The sequence below is a fragment of the Grus americana genome, chromosome 5 (assembly GCF_028858705.1).
Source record: "Grus americana isolate bGruAme1 chromosome 5, bGruAme1.mat, whole genome shotgun sequence".
NCBI classification, from domain to species: Eukaryota; Metazoa; Chordata; class Aves; order Gruiformes; family Gruidae; genus Grus; species Grus americana.
The window spans coordinates 1,187,128-1,210,301 of record NC_072856.1 but is presented as its reverse complement, the minus strand read 5'-3'; the positions used below and the strand labels follow the sequence as shown (position 1 = coordinate 1,210,301).

The window sequence follows — 23,174 nt, the reverse complement described above, 5'->3', positions numbered from 1 at the left end:
GAGGCTGGAGTATACAGAGAGCTTCCCAAGTGTCAGCCCTTGTCCTTCTGCCTGCTCATCTCGGGGGAATTGGCTCTGAATTCTGAAATGCTTCAAATATATCCTTGTTACTACAGGGAGTTTAGGACAGGAAAGGCCCAGGAACAAAGTAGAAACAGGAATTTATGCGTTATCATGTTCCGTGACTGGTAAATACGTTTCAATAAGTCATCCAATGAGGCAAAGAGGCAAAGGTTGAACTGCAGTAATCCACTCCAGCCAGCCAATGCTTTTTGCCTTCATGAAGCGGTGAACGCAGAAGACGGCACCTGGAGAAACGGGGAGAGAAGAGGATCGGCTTAATCGGCAACAGGGAATTCTTCAACGCCTGGCAGCTCACCATGGCTGTTTCTCACTGGCTCCTCGCTTCTGGGCTCTTTCTGCTGCCCTTCACAACCCAGGTTTCAGCGCAGCAACGAGGTAAGCTCTTGCAGGAGGTCCGCAAAGGAGTAACCCCCACAGCAGCAGCTTGCACCATAGGTGGGAGATGTTTCCACTCTTACTCTGAAACAGCTTCGTTCAATGACGTTCTCTCCAATGGCATCCAGAGGGGTCTCGGGTCTCATTTCTCACCCAACTCTGTCCCAGTATGAATCCCTGGGCAATTTTGTCTCATTTGTGTGTTTCTCCAGGATGTTCTGTCAGTAATAGCCAACCAAGTGTTTATGAAAATAACCCTCTTGGCTACGTGGTGACCACTATCCATGTGGAACCAAACTTCACTGTAATCATTGATCCTGCTTCCCCCGATGTCAGTTTTTTCACTATACAGGGCTCCGAGCTGCAGCTGAAGCAAAGCGTGGACTACGAGGTAAGCCTTTAGCTGGCAGGCTCTTTGGGTGAGATGGATAATGCTGGGGTGCAATGAGTTTCAACTTGGGGTCTTGGACTTCCAGGGATTCCTAACCTGTTTCTAAAGGATCTAGGAAATAACTTTGAAAAATAAGCTTATTTCCGTTGGGTTCTTGCTCAGTGCTTGGGAGGTCAGTCCTTCCACAAGCGGAGCATAGGGAGGAAGGGGATGCACGGTATGCCTGCTGTCACCCTCCTTCAAGGAGTCTGTGTGAATTAAAGCCAGGGCAAGTTTTAAAACCCCAAAGGTGACAAGTGCAGTGTTCAGAGCTCTCCAGGACTCACGTAAAATGATCCCTGGTTGCCTGTAGGAAACACAGCTCTGAGCAGTGAGGTGATCTTGTGTGAAGCATAAAGGCAGTATAAAAGGTCAGTGCGTTCAGTTAGGTTGCTGCTAAATTATTTTACCTTCCCAGAGCGTTTTGTACACAGCCACAAGCTTCCTTAAGCTGCCTTCCCCCTACTGTAAAAACCCACATTTATTTGAGCGAAGAACGGCAGAGTTAATGCCCTGCAGGCAACACTGTGCTTGCTGCATGGTACGTTTGTTTCATTCAATTTAAAAAGAAATCTGTTTGAATTCACCTAAAGTGCGAGAAAATGGCCAATTAGCTCTGCCGACACGTTACGGGAATCACAGGCAGGGGAGCCAGAAGATCGGTCTGCTTTGAGTCCATCCTAAACAAGATCCCAGCGCTGATTGACGGATGGCTGTAAAGGAAAGAAAGGAAAAGTTAGATACGCCTGAAAACCAGATAAAGCCCAGCAGCATTTCCGATTCAGCGATGCGTGCATTTCTCTCGTGTACTTTAGAAAGAGTTAGTACGTTTTGGCTTGTTTCTACAACGGCTGGGGTTTTGTTTTTGCGTGCAGACCGATCCTTTGCTGCTGGTGTACCTGATCTGCCAGGACGCTGCTGGGCAGGTGAGTGCTCTTCCACGCGCCCAGCCCCGCGACGCCGTTCTGCGGGGCAGCACGCGCTTCCCTCTGCTCCTCCTAGTCCCAGACCGGGATGAGGGGCTGTCCTTTTCTTTGCGGACATACGCACCCCTCTCACAGTCAAAGAGTGCCCAAGGCTCTGGGAACAAACCCACAACCCCCACGCGCTGCAGGCTGGCTGCAAACCCCAGCCCCATCCAGCCCCCATCCAGCTGTGCTCCTTGCACCGTCCCTTCTGGTCAGGATCAGCCCCTAACAGCCTTATTTTTGTCTTTGGTTCTCTCGCTTTACCCTTTCTGCAGAGCGATTCTTTAGAAATTCTTGTGACCATTCTCAATATGAACGATAACAGCCCAGAGTTTAAGCAGATGAATCTCACCGAAGTTGTTCCCGAGGTAAGCGTTCTACAGAAGCGAAGAGGACGCTGGGTCACCCAGTGCTGTGGGACCAAGGAAGGGTCAGCAGGGAGAAGTCTTCAGCCCATTTCACAGAGAGAATAACCACAGCGACTTTGTTTCAGGACGCAAAAGTGAATGCAACCATTGTAGCCCGTGAAGATTTAAGCGCTAGCGATGCTGACCTGGACACCATATTTTATGAACTCACAACAGTGTCGGTGAGCATCTTTGTTCTTTGGGGGGAAAAAAATGGTAGCTCTGGAGAAGTCTTTGTGTTTAACTCAGGAAAGTCCCAGCTTTGAGGCTAAGGTCACTGTGTTGCATTCAGTTCTCTGACGGCTTCTGGAAGAAGTACGTCTTTTGTACAAAACATGGGTCTGGTTAGCAGAACAGAGCAATCAACATTGCAGGTATTGAATTCTTTTACTGCTCACATTTTTATTACACTGTACAGATTAAACTTTCATCTAGGACATTCTGAGCCGTAGGATCCAGGGAAGTCTCGGTCTGTAAACCTATCGGGAGAGACCTTTGTACCTCCCAGAGCTCAGAATTGTGCTGAGTCGGAGATGGAAAGGAGGAGTTATTGTCCTGTTTGCTGACAGCGTCCGTGCCGTGCGGAGATAAACATGAGCTGCCGGAGATCACATGCAAAGCCTTTGGCAAAGCCAAAGGCAGGCTCCGCTTTCTCCAGGTCCCAGTTTAGCGCCTTAGTTTATTTGCTTTTAAGGGATTTGCTTGGAAACATGGGAAATGAATTGTATGCGCAGTTAAATTGATGCCAGCTTAGAGTGCTGGAAACTAAAAAGAAAAAAAAAAAAGTAAATTCGAGAGAAAACCAGAATGTATATTTACATTTTTAAAGTGTTGTGGAGTGAACCGGCAGTGTCTGATGTGCTGCCTCTGTAACCCCAGGGATTTTGAAGGGTTGTGCACAGAAACCACAAGGTTTTAAATTTCAGCTCTGAGACCGGATTTTGCACTCACATTGGTGTAAATCCAGAAGGATTTAGAAATTCAGAGGAATTCTAGTCAAGACATAAGATTAAAGGAGAACCGAAGCAAGTGCAGAAGTAAAATGCAACATATGTTATTGCAGTTTGACTTTACAGTTGCTTCCAAAGTTCAGCCGTGCTAGGCTAAGGCAAGCGAGCTCGCCAGCTCTCAGAGGCTGAGCCATCTTTGATATGTTTTGTGTGTGGACGTGAGATTGCTTGGCTGTCGTGGACCCAAAATCAAGGATTGTTGGCAACCTGTTGAGTGTAGGAAATAAATGAGGTAAAAGATTTCATCCAGTACCTGCTGAGCAGGTAGGCAGGCAAAGCAGGGGATCTTGGAGAAGAAAACTCACCGGAAGGTGAACAAACCTTTCTGACAAGCCAGGCAAGCCCAGTGTGCCATGCCAAAGCTGGAACAGATCTGGCATTCTCGCACTGCCCCCCGCCCGGGTCCCCAGGATTAAAGGTCTCATTGGGACGACAAAGGCAGCAACAAGCAGTAGTTCGAACGTGTCTGTGACTGAGTCTGCTAGTAGGGTTCTTCCTTTCCTCCCACAGGGCACAGAAGGTTATTTTGCCATAAAAGGAGTTAATAACCCAGAAATTTATTTACAAAAAGCATTGGACTACGCGAAGTTTAATTTGACAACGTTGGTCTTGTATGCAACGGTAAGTTCTTCAGGAGGAACAAAATGCCTTGTTTGCCCCCATCTCTCAGCTGAAGGGTAAGTCTCAACGGCAGATCTCTGGGATGGCGGGGGGGAGGGTGGATACTGGGGGGGGGGGGTGTCAATCTGGAGCAGCCTTCCACCCTCCATAATTACACAGCAACTGTGCCCAGCCTTGCATTCAGTCCACCTCTGTCAGCAGAAGGAGATAATTCACTGCTTTAGCTAATGCCATGTAAACTGCTAAGCCTTAGACAGAACGGAGTTGCAACAGCTAAAAGACCCTGGGCCACTGGCTTTTGCAGATGGGTTCTTTTGGCAATAAGACTTGCATCTCATGGGTATGCTTTGCCTTTGGTACAGGACAGGCCTGTGGGCAGCACCGACATCACCAACACAGCTACTGCAACAATAAACATACTTATCAAACAAGCTGACACCAAATCACCCTGGTTCCAACCCTGCAACTTCATTAACGCGGACAAGAGCATTTGCATCAGCAGCCCCTACGCTGGGAGGGTCAATATCTCCGAGATGTCGGTAAGCAGGCACTGCCAAACAGTATCCTTGATGCTATTCTCAAACAATATCCAGATGCTACTCCCAGTGTGCAGTGCCTAATAATTTCCATAAGCTCGTGCTGATCTCTAGTCACGCAGATGATTCAGCGTGACGGGGAGCCTTCATCCTGGAAAGAGGAGGTTCCCCCGCCCCAAGCAGCACTGCTTGTCCTCACTCCTGCAGCACATCGCAGAAGAGGTGGGAGCTGGAAAACCCCCTGCTCTAGGCTGTCTCACTTCCACCCTGTTACAGCCACTTCCCAGCAATAAATGCCATTCTGCCCAGAGAAACCCACCAGAGCTACGCTGGGACGGGAGAACGTGGGAAACGCGGAGCGCGGTATGTCATGCTTTGCCTTGTTATTGCAGACGGAACCACTCATCCTAGAGCCGGGACCTATCTATGCTATTGATCCTGACTACACTTTAAACGAAAAAATCCTGTACAGTATTGTTGGTGGTGAGTAGAAGTTGTCCCCTTCCACGAACTGCACTGCTCGTACGTCCCCTACGTTATGGGCCAAGAGGAGATGCCCTCCATGGCACTTGAGAGTTGAGGGCCTGGGGATGTGCCCCTCTCTGCCACAGAAACATAACTAGATCCACAGAACGGTGTGGATTAAGTAGAAGAAACAGAGAGGAGGAAAAAGAGAATTACAGTCCCACAAACCAATCTCCACGAAATCTGTTTCAGAAGGACTTTGGTTTTTTGGGAGGTGAGACATGTTTTATCTTGAAGTTTTTAGACTTGATTTTGCCAGTCTGCTCACACCACTTTCAGTCTTTGAGCTGAACCTAAAATTCCCACATCAGCAGCATCATTTTCATGCATTGCCAAGAATTATGGTTTTATTCCCCAGAACACTGCCACTGTCTAATATGCCCTGGTTTAGTCTTGATTTTGAAAAGATTACTTGAATACAGTCAGCTGATTGCCCAATCATTGACTGGGCCATTTATTTCATTCAAAGGATTTTTTTTTTTAAACAATAGTGGGGTTTTGAATAACTATCAAGGCAAGGGATCATATTGGGCAGATGAAGTGATCACTTGTTCATCTCCCTTTACCTTACCTCATGGCACCACATCTGTGAATATCCTTCTGATAAGAAATACATTAACCAACCTTAAATTCCACCGGCATTTTGGATGCAGCGTGGCATCCCTACCCCACAGGCAGTAGGGAACCCCAGACTGGGGGGGGGTCCTTGTCTAAATACAGCCCACAGTGTCTCTGAGTGAGGAAGAGAACTAAACATTTTGCTTATATTTTAACATATATCCAACACAGATGCTTTTACGATGCAAACCCGGATTAGAGATGTAGGAAGCTGATTTCTACCCCTACATCAATACAAGAAGGTTTATGTGTCTAGGCTCTTTTTGTAGTCAGCAGAAAGAAATAAGCATTTCCAGGGCAGAAGGCAGCTCATGTTGAGGCCAGTGCTCACAGTAAGTCAGATAAATCATGCACTGAGATGCCATTTTTTATTCACAATATAGGTAACGAGGTCAGCTAGAGATGTCTTCCCTTTAGATGCCTAGAACTATTCCGGATGAATCCCCACCCAACTTTTCTTTGTAGATTGGCTTCTTGCCTTTAAAATAGGAATAATCCTTCCTTTATCTCTCCTGAAGTGCAGTTTGAGTTCAGCTGGGGTTTGGGATCAGATTAGGGTTAAACCGGAGACTTCAGTCCTCAAATTGCAGCGGAGTCTCTAGGCTCTCGCCATTTAGCAGAATTTAAGCTGGCTGTATCTGGGCCTAGGCACTGGAAATGCGAAGCTTTGCTGTCCTACCTCATCTAGTGGAGTTTCATGCACGTCTTCTCAATGCTTTTTGTCTGTTGAGTCCCTCTGAATCCCTCGCCAGCGCTCCCAGCCACTGGAGCAGCCAGGCAGGCAAGGAAAACAGCATTGTGCCCTGGGGATATTGGCAACGAGACGTGAAAAAATGAGTCAATGAGCTCCAGGTCGCTTTATGAAGGTATCTGATGGTTGGACGGTCTTTCCGTTTTCTTTAGGGAATGCAGACGACGTATTCTCAGTGGATGCAGACACAGGGAATCTAACTATGAACAAAGCAGTAACTTCCCCAGACTCGTACCTATTGCAAGTGATGGTAAGTCTGATGACATCGCAGACAACAATCCAGCATAGCTGGCGTTTCAGAAAGCAGCAGTCTTGGTGGGACAGGAGTCAATTACATTAATAACGAAAGCTAACTTGGTTACACAATTTCTTTTGGAAGGGTCTAGTATTTGACCAGTGTCTTATACCAACTTATATGCAAAGCTCTTGCAGAAGTTGAGGCATTGTCCTTTGTGTGTGGGTTGCAACATCAAAGCAAATTAACTGAATGGGGACATCCCGCTGAGCTGAAAGTATGGAGGAGCATAAGTGGAAGGCTTTCTTTAGGCATGACTGGAGCTTGTGTTACAGGAGTTAATGTAACTCAATCCTAGAGACTAATTCCTCTCTTGGTACAGCTCAAGAGGAGAGGAGGGAGTTGAAAAGCACTCCCTGCACATACATACCCAGGAGGATGTGGACCCTCAGGCAGTACCTGAACTGACCCAAACCTTCATGAAGACGAGGAGACTCTGCCTGCTAGCGCTGGAATCTCACTGCTTTGTACTGGAGCACGGCCATTTGTCCAGACATGGCCCTTATGGAGGGTCATATCTAGATTTTGGGGCTAGACCAAGACTCTGTGGAGGGCCAATGGCAGAAGCAAGCTAAAACACAAGGACTCCAAACCATAAGGCCACCTCTGACAGGCCTTGCTCAAAGCTCACTGAAAATGATGGAAAGAATCCTGTGGGTTGCAATGGGCTTCAGATCAAGCTTATCCTTTTATGTCTCATCACTAACAGGAAAAGGCTAGCATCTCTCTCTCTTTCCCTCCAGGCCACCCAGGTCAACAACATACAGAAATACTCCATAGCCAGTGTAGAGATTAAGGTCATCAATAAAAGTGATTATGCACCATACTTTGAGACCAAGATCTACAACGGGACGGTATTTGTTGGTCTGGCCCCAAGAAGCTTTGTCTTCCAAGCTGGGGATCCTTCAAGCCCCCTCATAATAACAGCAGTGGATGATGACTTCCCTAATGTAAGAAACTGAAAATGCACTGCGTTCTTTCTCGCTGCTTCAGGCTTAAAGCAGGATCAGAAAACATGAGGAAGGGGAGGTGGGGAGAGGCAAACGCATGTTTTCCTCTAGTGTTCCATACTGTATTTCCCTGGAAATTCCACATAGATCAGAACCGCTTATGGTGTGATGTAATGTGGAGAAGCTGCTGGACTCCTCTCTTCCAAAAGCCAATCCCACCCAGATCTATGTAGATGGGCTGATCCACTGCACAACAGCACACTGAGTAAAGCCCAGGGCTAGCAAATACTGAATTAGGGCTGGGTGAAATGTTTCCTTGAAGAGTTTGGGGTGGCAGGAACCCAGGTGGAGGTGTCCTCTCCCTACCAGGTCAAGGAGAGCGACTTGTGGGCTGGCCTGGGAAGAGGAGTCGGTCCAAAGACAACAGACTAGCGAGGACTTGCAGTCCTGGACGGGAAATTATTTTACCTTCTCCCTATAAGGACTCATTTTGAGAGCGCCATTCTCAAACAACATACTGGGAGAAGAAAAGGGGAAGAGACTTACTGTCCAGCCATTCCCATCCTGCCCTATTAAAGAAAAAAGTGCTAGTTTTATTGATGCCAAGGGTTCCATAACAAGACTGGGAACCTAGTAGAGGTATAACAGCCTAGACAAAGGAAAAAATTGTGCATACCTCAGCACAAGTGTTATTCTCAATGTACATCCCCCTTTGGCGCTGTATTAAAGGCAGAACTGATCAAATTTACGAGGTCCCTTGCATAGATGTGTTTTGCTTGGGCAAACACTAAGGTACCAACACAAGCTGGGTAAGACTTGGTATTTTTTTTTGAGGCAACACTTTTAGGATACATTCTTGAACTCTGAGCAACAGGGTGAACACATTGGAGTTCAGCCTTTTTCACCACCTCAGTCTAGATTTATTTATTGCGCTATATACCTGCTCATACTTCAGGCGTATTTGACAAGTCCTGCCAATGAGTTGTTACGAAGATGCACGCAAAGCGCAGCGTGGTTTAATCATTCACTCTTCTGGCTTTTCAGAAGGTCAACCCGAACATTGAGTACTACATAAAAAACAGCACCGATTTCATTGCAACCAAAGATGGACTCATCCTGACAAACGTGGTGCTACAGTCACCAGGAATGGTAACCATCGAGGTAGGGCAACTTTCTTCATTTCTTGCTGGGGTCGTGGAAGGAAGGGGTAGTTTTTAGTAGAGAAAGAGAAAGGTGGAATTCCATTTGGTACGGTATATAATGAAAGGACAGTCCTTTGCTCAACCATTTGTATCATAAATGTATAGGGGTGCAGGCAGATGAAGTGATTGCAAATTTACTCTGTGTGATACAGGCTATATCTGGTGCTGGCTGTAAAATTGTTTCTCCAGTTCTATGGAAAATATCATTAGAAACAAGCAAAAAGCTGGGGAGATTTTAGGAGCCCCTCTCCCACACTCTGATTCTGATTAACAAAAAAAGGAGGGTGAGCAAGTGGGTAGGAAGTTGATGTGTGAGTAGGGGTGGGGTATGATTGCTGGCATATACCCCAGCTCTAAAGGCTATAGCCCCAAACTTGGAAATCCTTTGGTAAGCCCCGTACTCTTTTTGCTCAGGTCAGAGGAAGCAGTTAATAACTTTAGAGTAGCTAATAACCAGAGTTAACTTCTGAGAAGCTAAACGTTCACTTTATCCATCTGCCTGCCAGTGACAACTGGCTCCCCAAGACTTGCCTAGCACAATGCCATCCCCACGGACCTATCTGAACCAGCTTGACTATAGCGTTGGTTTAGCTACACGAGCAGGGCAGAGGCAGGTGCCAACGCGTGCTGCTGCCTGTCCCACGCCACCTCATGATCTGTGTACAGAACCACACTGCAAAGCTGTACACAAACCATGCACCTGGTTCTGGCCCAGGACAGGGACTCTTCAGAGCTCCTCTTCCTCTGTGACCAGATTGTCCAGCTACAACGCAGGGATATGGTGAGGACGTAGTGAGGATATGGACTAGGTACTTTGTCCACAAAGGGCCCACCACATACCTTGAGAGAGGGATGGAGGTCTAGGAAGTCCCTAAGATATCTTTTTCCCATGTTCATATAGGCTGTTGGAAAAGATACGGTGAGCATGCAGGAGGCGAGCACTGTAATCGTGGTGCAGGTCATCCTTGCTGCAGGTAGGCTTGGGTGTCTGTTTTCTGCTTTGTGGAGATGACTGGGGAGTCTTTTCCACTTCTGTGGGCAAACGGGTCACCTGCTGAAGTCTTTGGACCAGGGCTGAGGCCAACTCCATACCTACAGGAGGTTCTGTGGTGGCTATAAGAGAGAAAACGCTCCAGCAACATCCTCATGATGTGGTCACCACATGCTTCAAACAGCCTCCTGGGACTTTAAGTGGTGCTGTGCATTGTGGTGTCCTTTCTTGTTATTCCAAAGCTAAATCTGGAGTTGCTTCATGCTGTTTTGTGGATCAGAAATAGCCCAGGATGTCTTATCGTGGCAAAGGAGGATTGCCCTGACGCCTTGGTACATTACTGCTCCTTTTTAGCCAAAAGGATAGAAAACTGCAACACTATTTCCTGCAGAGCAGACAGAAGTTGGCACACCCCCACGAAGCCAGGCTTCCTCATGAGCCAAGGCATTTTCTACTCAGGTCAAGTTCCTATACTCCAGGATTTTAAGGTCTGAGCAGGAGAAATGACCCATGAGAAATAAGATAGACACGAGACTACACACATAACCCTCCAGCTATCTCTTGGCTTTGTTGATGTAAAAGGAGCTTACACTTCCATACTTCCTAGAAATGGCTCTGAAATAGATCTTAGAAATCAGTTAGATTTGAAGCTTCTGATGTTTCTTATGCTTTGGATTAAGATGAACCAATATCATGCGTTTTCGCATCAGGATAGGCAGGTGATGCCCAGGCTCTGTTGGTTTCTACGCGATGGTATGTGATTGAAGTTCCCGGTTGGGCTCTTCCGTTACTTCACACTCCGAACCACGACCATCGTGGGGATTTCTGGAGGGGGGAGGAGAAAAAAAAAAAAAGTGGGCTCCTGGTTATAAATTTGGATTCTCTAAAGGTAGTGTCACTTCACAACTAAAACCACTGGCTGCGTAACAACTACCTAAACTCAGCTTAAGGGCAGAGTCCAGCTCAGCAGAAAGCTAGTTCAGGCATCAGTACGCAGAGCTACAAACGCTCCAAACAGATGTACCAATGCTTCTACGCAACTTTTAAATAGAATAGCCCTTGCTGTTTAAACCCCACAAAATAATGAAGCTGGTGACGGTGTAAAAAAGGAGATTGAAGCCACGCTGAATGGCTGGGAGCCTGTAAGAGGAATTGTGCTTTATTCTGTACTATAGCCAGCACCCAGGAGTGGCCCCAACGGAGCTGAGGTTACCGCTTGCCCAGCTGACCTGTTGGATATTTAACCCTCAGCTCTAAGAGGTGGTGGTAAGGAATGTGCACGCAGCGGGTTGGAGAGTGCTTTACTGGAATTCCAATAACCAGGGAGAAATTAGTCATTTTTAATATACTCTCCTTCTGGGAAGTGATAACTGTACCTTGGCCTCTGGTTTCCGAGACGCCGGTTCTGGAGCCAGCTCACATGGATGTCAGTGAGTCATTGCACCGAGCTGAGCTAGCTTTCACTGCGTACGGCACAGGGCAGGAGGAGATAAGTGGTGGAGTTTCACATCAGCTCTGTGGGCTGTGGCTCCCTAGGAGACATGAGTAAGAAGCAAAAATTCACTGATGGCCTAAACCCTCGCTACGTATTAATGATAAACTGAGGGTGAGATCAAATGTGGAGGGAATACTCAAAGTCCATAACATGTCGTAAACAGGTCAGCAAGAGAACAAAACTGTGTTTCATTAATAATTATACTTTATACTCACTAATTTACACTACAAAATGAAACTGGAAAACTTAAAGAATTCCCCTGACAACAACAAGCAAAGCCGATTAACCCTGAGGAAATCACTGTCTGTCCACTCTGATGTCGGTCTCCGTACAAATACGTTTACACTGACCGGCGGCTGAAAGCAGAAGCCGCTCCTGGGAAGGCTGGTGTATATCGCTACAAAAGGGCTTCCTGTCCTGAGGACCTTCTAATGCTTTTTCTATTTCCTATTATGCTTTTCTTATTTCTTATTTTAATGTGCTCATCAGTATCAGAGGTGATAAATCAGTTATAGTTCTGGATTAAAGGAAGCTTTGCATTTTCACGCACGTAGGTACAAGCGTACCTCACTTTTGCATGCTGGTGTAAATGGGTGAAGTAGGAAAGCAAAAGATCCACATAGCTCTACTCCACGTAACATCTGCTTGCCTAATACAGCCACGTATAATTAACTTAGCTAAATCATGGGGTAAAAGTCATTGTCCTGCAAATGGGTGCTACTTCCACTTCAAGCAACTTATTGGAAGTTATAATATTCTGTGAGTGGTCACCTTAAAAAAAAAACCCTCTGCTTTTAGTACGCCAAACAAATGGCCTTCCGTGACATTAAATATATCACCGTCACATTCTGCAGCACAGGATGCTGCTTTGCTTGTCAAAAATTGGTTGGAGCTTCTCCCACAACGAAATGTTGTGTTAAAAAAGCTAGCTGCTATTTTTTAGGCTTTCTAACACTGGTTTGTTTTTCTTGTAGCTGTAACCCCCTCTGATAAGATATACACTGCTCAGGATATGGCTATCTTAGGTGGCACGTTAGCAGCACTGCTATTAATTGCCTTACTCTTCCTTGGAGTGATGATATACAAACGGTATGGAAAACCCGTCAAATACCTGATAAGGAAAAGGGTAAGTGCCTTGTTTGTACCTGAATTTCTTAGAGTTTTTAGGCTTTAAAGTGTGGACGGGCTGTCTAAATACTACACGTTTGTGTGAAGGTGATGAATCACTCCTGAGACGCTGTTTGCAAAGGCAGCATCGCTTCGGTGGTGTTTGCTCTTCTGCCCCCTGAGGCTGGAGCTGTGTGGTAGATGATGACCAGACGTGGTAAGGAGAGGACCACAGCTCCACGGAGTACAACAGTTAGGATGAACGTGACGCGTACCACCGGCAGTTTCTGAAAGCCATGTGTCTGTTCATCCTCTAGTCAGTGGAGAGAAAGGTCCCTTCGTATCCGATCCTAAAGCCTGGGCTTAGACAGTTATCTGCGCCTCCGCTATTTACCTTGGGCTCGTTCGAGTCCCTGGCAGTCTGGGTGCTCTGAAGTTTAGGGTGTAATTCATCTGACCGGCTGTTGGTCTCTGCCCTAGCATGGGACTGTCAGGAGCCCACACTCCACTGGCAACCACCTGAGTCCAGAGCACCCAGCTCAGGTGGATAACAAGAGTCCTTCACCCTGGCTGAGGTAAATCCCGCTCCGGAGTAATACCCCAAATGGATGGGTACAAATCAGCGTACATCGCTGGTGCTCAGCCCTCCTGGAAAACTTGCCCGTGTTTATCTAAAAAAAATCCAGAACAGAAGTCCATAAAAGAAATAGCTGTTCTAGGGAACTGTACCTTTCCCAGGCTTCAGATAGGTCTAACTGCAGAACAAGGTGAAGATTTCCTGAGCAGGAGCTCAGCCACTTCAGCCAGCCCCATCCTCCCCCCTGTTTCTTTTCCTTTCACCATGATCACAAGATGTCTCTCCTCCTGTAGTTCTCCAAGGAAATCTCTCAGGCTTACCAGAACCAATCTTACAATCAAGATGAACACCCAGATGTGAGCACCCAACAGCATGAGACGTCAGAAAGTGGCAATGTCCAGTCGATGACACATGTGCTAGAGCAGCCAGCACTTTCCTTACCCTCTTCCAATGCAGAAGTAGTTCATAGCCTCTCAAAGGCTTCTATAGCTTCCACCATCACCTTTGCCCAGGAAGAGAAAGAGAAAGAAGTGGGAGAAGAGAAAGAGGAAGAAGAGGAAGAAGAAACTGAGCCTGAGAAAGAAGTGAAGTCTATCCTCAAGACAGACAGGCATGTGGCAGATGATGGCTACAAAGCCGTGTGGTTTAAGACCGATGTGGATCCAGATGCTGGAGAGAGGGTTGAAGTGATTGAAAACAATGCAGCAGATGATGACGGTGACAGTGACCAAGATCTGCAGAAGAATGAGGAGGATGAGAAAGAAGATTATGACGAGGACGATCACCACAGCGGGTTGGGAGTGTCCCTTGCCTGAGGGAGCTCATCACCCCCAGCTGCAGAAGTGACAGTCAACATGTCTCGCGCAGATGCAGTGACAGAAGATGACAATGGCATATAATGAAAATAGACCTGCACTCTCCCCCCAAAAATGAAGGAGTCTCAGCTGCTTTGCTGACGTGAAGCCCATCTTTCTGCTCACGGGGGAGGAACTGGACTGCAGGAGGTTGCCTGTCCTCCGTGTCTGAATGCAGAGATTAAAGCCGGCAGAGATTACAGCTAATTCAACCCTTGAAATATCACTTAGGATTTTTGGGGGGTGGGGGAACACATGTCTCCACCTTCCTGCCTGTTCCCCCGGGGTCCCTCACCTCCCATTTCCCCAACTGGCTCCAGGTACAGCAGAGATGTAGCCAAACTGACTTTGAAGCAGTTAGCCCAGCTCACGGTAGCAATTCAGTTCCACAGCCCAGCGTTCCTCTCCTCTCGGTGAGTCAATAAGCCAGCACTGACGGCGTGGCTGTTCCCTTTGGGGTGTCACAGTTTGACGCCAGGGTGTGAGCCAGCGCAAGGCACCCTCACCCTGCAGTCGCTCGTACGGCTGTATCCAGGGGCTCCCTTCAGGGCTTGGCTCTGCTCGCCGCCGTGCCGTGCTCCCGGCCCGAGCGGCTGTGGCGTGTGCCACTGTGGTCCTCGTCCTGCCAGCAGCCGGGAGTTTACAAGCCCAGGAGCTGCTGTTGCCTCTTTCACCGGCAAGCAAGGACTGATCACACGTTCTTTCCTGGAGGACTTTGTCATCAATTTTTCTATGCCATAAAACCGCTAGTTGTGCGGTACTGCTTTAGCTGTCTGGCTCCTAGCTGTCAGCAAAAAGAAGAGCTCCTGCCTACAAAGTGCCGGAGGTGTTGGCGGCTCTCTGGACTTTGGCAGCGAGGGGGGGTATCATTCCAGGGGTGCTGGCTGTGGGGTCCCATCGTTTCCCTTGCCCAACAGGGCTCAGGGTGTCCCTTTTACCATTGCTGCTGAGGGTGGGGGTCAGCATTGTCTCCAAGTGTCTGTTCCTCTCTTGCCTCAGCTGCCAAGCCTTTCGCACACCACCTTTCTCCACTCATGAGGAGCCCAGCAGGCTCTTTTGCTGGTAAAATACCATCTTTGAAGCTTCTCCTAGAGCCAAGATGCAGCCTGAGAGCAGAGGTGGTTCACTGAGAGCACGTAGCTCTGCTGTGCTCGGTTTGTGAGCCCAGGCTCTGGCTGGAAAGCCTGCTGACCTCTGGATTGACTTCATCGTGTGACATCATAGCGTGTTGGACCCCTACTCCCTCTTCTTGCAGCAATATTGTCTTCAGTTTTATGGTCCTGCCATAAAGGCCCAATTCAGCCAAGTGAGCAGTCCGTTTCCAGGCAGCATGGGGAAGGGAGGGCTTTGATGCTCTGGTCTAGATTTACACCTCCCACCCCTTCCCCTGCCTGGCAATCAAAATCTGGGCTGATTCCCACTGGCTGGGAATATGGCTGTGTGCATTTGCATCTTCTGATCTAGCAGCACAAAATTTGTGCTGGTGCTGGTTTTCTCATTTTAGGGCTAGCTACAGGGCTGACGTGGGCTGTTGAGTGTTTAATTTCCAGTAAGAAGCTCAGGAGTGTCCAGGCAGGGATGCAGCAGAAGGAGCTTGGGTCACTTCCTCAGCACAACAGCACAGGATTGCACCATGAGAAGTCTCCTGGTAAAGAAGCAAAGCCAGTAAATAATTCTGCCTTTTCCCTACAAGCCAATCTCCACGTTGCTGCCATTGCTCCAGATAAGCCCTGGAGAGAGAGAAAGCAAAGCACGGCTGCTGGGATCCGCACGTACACCAAAGCACGAGGAGGCTTTTATCCTCTTGGTCCATACGTTATTTCTGGACATCTCCCTGCCCGGGTTTTGCAGGGCTCGGTTCTGCTCTCCTTTCTCTGAGGAGAGCTGCCCTCGCTGTGTGGACGTCAGGAGCTGCGCTTCTGCTGAAGGTGGAGATTGAGATGTGGAAAGCCTTCCTCCGTACTGCAATAAAGCTAGCTGCCCAGAAGTTATCAGTGCGCTTTGTCTGATAACGGAGGGCGGGGAGCGTGTCCTTTGTTTGCCATGTAAACATTTCCCATCTGTGCTGGGCTTGGCTGGGGTAGAGTTAATTTTCTTCAGAGTAGCTGGTGTGGGGCTGGGTTTTGGGTTTGTGCTGAAAACAGCGCTGATAACACAGGGGTGTTTTTGTTCCTGTTGAGCAGTGCTTACGCAGAGCCAAGGGCTCTTCTGCTCCCCACCCCACCGGCGAGTGGCTGGGGGTGCACGAGGAGCTGGAGGGGACACAGCGGGACAGCTGACCCCAAGTGACCCAAGGGATATCCCGTACCATATGACGTCACGCTCAGCAAATAAAGCCGGGGAAGAAGAAGGAAGTTCGGAGTGACGGCGTTTGTCGTCCCAAGTCACGGTTATGCGTGATGGAGCCCTGCTGCCCTGGGGACGGCTGAACGCCTGCCAGCCGTGGGGAGCGGGGAATGAGTGCCTTGGTTTGCTCTGCCTGCGCGCGCAGCTTTTGCTTTCCCCATTGAACTGTCTTTATCTCAAACCCTGAGTTTTACCTTTTTTTTTTTTTTTTTCCCCCTGATTCTCTTCCCCATCCCGCTGGCGTGGGGGAGTGAGCGACTGGCTGTGTGGTTGTTTCAGCTGCCTGCCGGGTTAAACCACGACACCGTGGGAACTCTCCGGTAGTTGCTAATCGCTGCCCAACACCTTCAGCCACCAGCAAGGGTGAGGACTGCTGATGGGCGGGCAAAGCTGGAGTGTTCCTACTCTGACCCCCCTCCAGGCATTTGCTTTTTTCACCTCTGGCTAAAGATCCAAAAATGAGCCACTGGCTTGCTGTGCACCAAGAACCAGCTTTTACTATGGCTCTGTGGCGCTAAGCACCCGCTGGTTAGGGATGGTTCTGGCGCTGCAGGATTGTGACCCAGGTCAGGGACATAACCCAGCTTACGCGGAGCAAGGGATGATCTCTGTGGAAGCCAAGCAGAAAGCTGAACTAAGCAGCAGACGTGGTACAAATGCAGCAGTGAGCGGTCCCTGTCAGATGGGCAAGGGGAACAGACACAGCGCTGTGCTTTCTAACCCACGTGGCTGTGGGAAGAGACTGGAAAGCACAGAGGAGGTTTGAGAGAAGGAACGAAGTGCAGATAAAAGCAACCGGATGTTCACCAGACCCTCTGCCCTTCCCGCAATTGGGGCCAGCGGTTATCAGAACCCAGTTATTGTTACCCACGGCTCTGCTACGCGGGTTGCAACTGGTCATTCCTGCCTCAGTGCATCAATAAGGAGCTTTGAATTATTTTAAGGCATAATGACCCGAAAGGTGACTGACTGGCATTGGGCAAGAGAACTGATTGTCAGATCCCATCTGCCTTGAATGAACCAGGAAAAACATTTTTGATAGAAATACTGACTCAGACCTGGTTCCTGAAAGCCAGGGACAGGGGACAGGCGCAGCCCTGGTGCGGTTGGATATTTGCAGTTAGGGGGTGCCAGGCTGGTACCTAGAGCAGCATGGTGAATTTGGCCCCACCAGCTGTGACCAAAGATGATGCCACCACAGTGATGAAGGGGGACACACATATGCACCCACAATTCCCCTAGACCAGCTGCCCCTGAGCATGCTACAGCAGAAGTACGTCTCTCAAAGCCGGCGAAAGCCAGGCCTGCAAAGTCCAGGCAGGGAAGATGCTCCTCCACCTCCCTGGGTGGTCGGAATAGCAGCTATGGGTGCCAGCGACGGTGGGCAAGAGCTGGGTTGGTGGTCTGTGCAAATGCGTTTGACCAGTTCCCCCCAGTTTGAGCAGCAATGCTCAGTGGAGTGGCTGCCACGAGGGGCAGTAGGTCACCTGAAGAAAATCCCCTTATCCAACGTGCCCGGGGGAACATTTCCCTCTCACTCCCCACACCAGTACCCCGAGCTGCAATTTCCCTAAACAAGCAGCTGCTGTTTCCCCCTCATCTCCTGCAGCATTTTGCTAGCCTCAGGATTATTAGAGGCACAACCTTCCTTTCACTTTTACATTTGGAGACTATATTCCTGTGGACTATCCTTCTCTAACTCTTCTTTCCACAGACCTGGAGAAAGGAAAAAAAATCCCTTTTTGCTTGTCCAGAAGACTCTGTCATGATCCCTGTGACCGACGACTGAACGGAACAGTTTCCAGCAGAAGGCAGTTCGTGTCGGCTGACACAGCATAGCTGCTCCATTTCCCTCGTGGCTGTGCCGTATGGGATGTATTCCTGTCCGCTGGCACGCTGTTGTCAGTCTGTCTTCCCTCTGGTGCTGGGTTCTTTGGGCTTCTGGGCACTTGCGCTAGCACACTGATTTATGAGCTCCGTCAATTTGCACTCCGTCGGTGCTTCCCCTTCCCCTCGCTGGCGTGCTTCTCACGCTTTTGGCCTTTTGTGTTGGCACGCTGCTTGAATCCAGGCACCCTCCGGCTGCAATTTGTTGGCTGTTGGTGCTCTGGCGTCTCTCCGCTGGCGTGCAATGGAAATCCCGTCAGCGTGCCGCTCGCCTGCCAGGCTGCCTCTTGGCAGCTCGTTCCTCTGCAGCCCCAGCTGCTCCCCCCCAACCCCGCAAGCTTTTGTGTTCTTGTTCTTTTATCCTGCAAAATTCGTACTGGAAATACCCAGAAGTTTGCGCTCGTTAAGACAAAAGTTAAACTGCAGCATCCAGAAGGGAAAAAGCGTGTTCAAATAGTGCCATCCCACGGAGAGCAAAGGCATCTGTCCTCAGTTCTGCACAGCTTGAATGGGAAAGCAGAAAGTGAAAGTGCTTCTGCCAGCTCCTTCCTGCGCCCGACCCTTGCTGCAGAGCCTGGTGGTGAACTGGGGTGTACTGGGGTGCCCTGTCAGCAGGAAGGTTTCGCTGACCCCCCCTCTCTTGGGATAACAGCCCCCCCAAAGACAGCATGTGTTTGCAGAACCCAATCACGATTTGCACAGCGAGCGTACGAATTACGGGGCTGGCTGCAGTCCCGGAACGAGGGTGCGGAGATGCCACCAGTGCCGTGACTTCACCGATGGGCCATATCAGAAGATCTCACTGGGCTTGACAGGGAGAGGGAAGTGTGGCTCCTGGTCCTCGTTATGCCATTTTTGAGGTACCGAAGCCAGGGTTGCCAGGGCTAGGATGGTGCTGAGAGAGGGGGGGCAGAGGGAGGTTGGGGGCCGTCTTCCTTTGCCCGCGCCTGGATGGGCAGGAGAGACCAAGGGAAAATGTTCTTGAGCCATCACTTATGGTGCTGACCCTCACCCCACCTCCTGTTTCTGAACTTGGGTCTCAAAAGAGGTTCTGGGTACATTTTTCTTTGGTTCTCTCTGTTGTAGTGATGCCCAAGGCAGAGCTCAGCCTTTTCCAGCTATTGCCTGGGAAAGCCTCCAGGTCCCATGTTCTTGTCTCCTGTCTTGGGCCCTGACAGCATTTATGGTTTAAAAAAATCACTAGAACTGGATCAAAAAATAGCAATGACTGTGAAAAATGGCAAACAAAACCATTTTTATCTTACTTCTAATGTGCTATGGCTATTTCTGATTTCTTTGGATTTTTTTAATGGATATAATATATACAACAAAGAAAATTATTTATTTTAAAGAGGAAGAGCCTTTTTCCCCTTTCAATCTTACATTATTTTTTGAAAGGAAATGAAGAATAATGTGAAAGGGAACAAGAAGAAGATGTTACATTTTAAGTTCAAGTCCATCTGAGATTACAGTAAATCTGGTTGGATTTGTTTGTTTAGGCTGGGAAGATTGATTGACTTTTTGCATTATTGTACAACAATCATGTTCATTTATAAATATTTGTATAAGAAAGAAAAATATACTATGTGATAGAAATGATTTTACAAAATTGTTTGGATCAGTCGGAAGACTTTTGATAAAGCAAAGTAACAAAAAGCGTTTCAGTAAGCTTTTAAATAAATAGCATAGGTTCAGATGTGAACATTATGAGGAGCACTATGGCTTTTCTGAGACAGGTATAAAGTCCCACGCACTGGTTTCTACATGGACCCTTTTCTGTGCAGGACTGCAAAGCCTTTAAGTGCTTAAGCTGAAGCGGGTTTTGATGGTAAAAAAGCATCTAAGTACCTTTAAAAGCTCATCCTTAAACTCCAAAGACGTTCAAATGTTTTTGAAAGTTTAACTCTACAGGTAGATTTAAGAAAACTCTTTCACCCCATCCACAATCAAGCTCTGATTTTTATTTCTGTACCAGCTTAGAATAATGTTTAATATCTGTAATGCAGATCTATGAAAAGCCAAATCTGGTTTTTGACGTGGGCTTTGCAGATGACTGCCTTTCTTGGCTGACTATTTCATCTGACTGTTTTAGTGATGCAGACATCCAGTCTCACTGATAGATGGAAACCACTAAGGTACAAATTACACAGAACTAGGAACCTTCAATGCTTACTTGCTGGAGTTAAAAACTAAGCCAAAAAAGAACCCTAAACTCTAATCACCTTCCTGCAGTTTTTCTCCATAGGTTCAAAACATTGTCCCACAAACTCACATTGATATTAGCTAAAAGACACAGGAGCAGGAGTGAAAAACTGTCACATAGCTTGCATTATGAAAAGAAGCATTAATTCAAGAATCTGGATTATCTAAATTTCTGTCAGACTTAAAATAAACTAACATCCTACATGCAATGTGGGAATCTGGCTCAGAGAAGTTCTTTTTTTCTTTCCTTCTAATGCAATGCCAGTTCTAAGATCTTCGAAAAAATGTGTTGCGATGTAAGATGTGAAATTATTCTCAGATTTCTTTTCCCTGCAACAGCCCAGATAACACTTTGTGATCTAAGGCACACCACCATGCAGGGTACAATTCTAAGGAATTTTGGTCCACCGTTAGTATAACCCTGGCTTAACAGGGTAGGAAAATATGCTCGCAGTTGTCAACAAATCTGCAGGGGGAGAAATAGCAGTTTCAGTGTGACACTGGTACATCTGGATTTGAGCTTTCAGATGGAAGCTGAAAGGAGAGTGAAGTGCAGCTCAGAGATGACCCAGCTGCCGAGGGAGATGATGTTCATGAGGTTTCTGAGCTTTGAGCACCCTCTTCTGGAGTTACACACCCCCAAGACGTGGCCATTTCAGAGTCATTCTTCGCCCCTCCAGAGAAAAGAAGCAAGGTCCCTTCTTGGCTGCCAGGGAAAACTGTAAAGCGGACTTGAAATCAGCAGACATAAGCAGGGAATTTGAAATACCAAGTACAATACAGACATTTTACCTCCAGGAAGTAACAGAAACAAACAAAAAAATATTCCCAGGGGTCTGAAAACTCATTTCTGCTAGCCCAAATTCTGTCCCCATTTAGAATGGAATAACCTCATGGATTTCATCAAGTCTTCATTGCCGTAGCCGACAGCAAGTGCATCCTTTTGCCTTTTTTGCCCCCCCCCCCCCCCGAGAAAACTGCCATTGGTACATGGCTAATTAGAGTGCAGGGGACACTTCTTGGTTTAGCTTTGAAGGGATGGAAGATAACTGGAGACCTATTCTCTTTGTATGTAGGAGAGCAGAACTATCGAGCATTTACCTGAATCAGTAATGAACCCTGATCTCTTCAATCACATAATCCAGAGAAAATTATTCTTGATCTCAAAGAACAACTTCCAAATGATAGTCAACTGTAGAAGACCCGTTTTAACCTGATTTGCCTTGGATATACAGTGTCTGTAGCTCCAAAAGGGATTCTTTTTCCTTTAAAAAAGTCAATTCAATTTTATTCTGGTTTGTACAATTTATTTTTGCATTAGTTGGTTACTAAGTCCTCATAAAAGTAGAACTGACCTTAGCAGACCTGTAAATGGAAACTTAAAGAAATGGGATCAACTCCATCGCATGGACTTTAAGCAAATCATGGCCTTTTCATAAATACATATTTTATCCAATCAATAAAAAACAAATCAGTCCACCAAACAGGTTTAAAGGAACAGATGTGGAACTATAATAAAAACCGAGGCTGCAGAAATGACCTGTGGAGAGCAGTGACCCAGCAGTAATACTTAGATAGAAATTGCATTTCGGAGAGTACAGTTGTGTCTTTCGCTCCTAAAAGAGGGAACAATCCAAACGATGGTGATGGTTCCGGCAGAAGAGGCAGTGGCTGACGCAGAGTGAAAACTAGCACAAAGATTTGGCGGGGGTGGGAAATCTGCATTCCTCGACTGAAACTGCCTGTTCTTTCCCTATGTGAAACATTATCTATCTGTATGCATTCATTATGTATTTTATTGTAGGATAAGTATGTTAACTGTTCAGCTATCGAAGTAACAGATTTATTAGGGGGATATTAGGTCATATATATCCCTTTTAGGTATGCCATGAATTTCTACCCATGTGGTGAAGAAGCAATCACCCATCAATGACACGATCCCAGTTTGCCCTGAATACAAACACCTTTTGTTAAAAAAAAAACCCAGCAACAAAACAACACGAATATCAGGCTGTGATTATCCTTCATGGTTACTTTGTGTACTTGCACTCACGAGAGGATTCCTGCCTTTTATTGGTATCATACAAATGCTATGCAATATCTAAACAGTGAAGGGTGACTATTACTATCTGTGAGTATGAAAGTTTCATAACTCACAGCACCACAAATGCCTTCAGAGTCTGTGAGTTATTAAGGTCAGTTGTGAAGAAAAAAATAACTTTTTACTCATGAAATATTCCATTTGCTTTATGAGAAATAGTATTTTTTTTATTGATCAGTTTTCCAATAGCAGAGAGCTAATCTATATTACTCACAGGAAATGTCTGTCCATGTCTAAGGCAACGTGGTGGGGTTTTTTTCGGTTTTTGCAGATATAGAATGCAGAAGGGACCAAGACATCTGTACATTTAAGACCCTGAAGACATCAGATTTTATTTAGATCTCAACTTTCACTGAGAGAGAGGTAAACAACTAGCCCTAACTCATTTCAGTTAGCCTGCAGAACACAAGCCAGTGCTGAAGAACAACTTAAAACAAGCGTGGGGAGTTGCAGAGCTCTTCAGCCCCCTTAGGAGGTTGCAGCCAGAGGACGTGGCTGTACCACGTAAATAACGGCAGAGCAGAAGAGTTTGGTCTCTCGCCGCACGACCTTGCGCTGGCACTGGAAGCTGTATAGCAGTGTATTACTGCAGCCCCTTGGGCTAATTAGTTCCCTCTTGCAATTCTGTAGGAGAAAAGGCAATTAACGGGGCCAAGCATCGCAGTAACACAGCCATACCACCTCTGGGCCACGCTGGGCCAGGGCCTTGGCACTGCACGGCTTCTCCGGGGCCACTCTGGGGAGCTCAGACACGGCGTTGTGTTTGCCAGCGATACCTGAAAAGGGAGGTTTTCTGAGGTAACAAAGCTAGCTGCGTGCCCAAAAGGGGAGCGCTCCCCTCA

General features: G+C 47.4%; 1 protein-coding gene across 1 annotated transcript; it reads left to right on the top strand.

Annotated features, from left to right (window-relative positions):
* The first annotated feature begins 267 nt into the window (after positions 1 to 267).
* CDHR5 (cadherin related family member 5) lies at positions 268 to 15,781 on the top strand. Its single transcript, XM_054828797.1, has 14 exons — positions 268 to 459; positions 672 to 850; positions 1,765 to 1,815; positions 2,133 to 2,225; positions 2,351 to 2,446; positions 3,785 to 3,895; positions 4,258 to 4,434; positions 4,824 to 4,914; positions 6,478 to 6,575; positions 7,364 to 7,570; positions 8,615 to 8,731; positions 9,674 to 9,746; positions 12,233 to 12,384; positions 13,236 to 15,781. Exons 1-14 carry the CDS (start codon positions 381 to 383, stop codon positions 13,755 to 13,757), a joined length of 2,046 nt encoding a protein of 681 aa, XP_054684772.1. The 5' UTR covers positions 268 to 380; the 3' UTR covers positions 13,758 to 15,781.
* Positions 15,782 to 23,174: the final 7,393 nt, after the last annotated feature.

Coding starts and splice junctions, on each gene's coding strand:
- CDHR5 (XM_054828797.1), top strand. CDS start 381: ATGGCTGTTTCTCACTGGCTCCTCGCTTCTGGGCTCTTTCTGCTGCCC. Junction 2,226..2,350: donor TCACCGAAGTTGTTCCCGAG/GTAAGCGTTCTA, acceptor ACTTTGTTTCAG/GACGCAAAAGTGAATGCAAC. Junction 2,447..3,784: donor ATGAACTCACAACAGTGTCG/GTGAGCATCTTT, acceptor TTCCTCCCACAG/GGCACAGAAGGTTATTTTGC.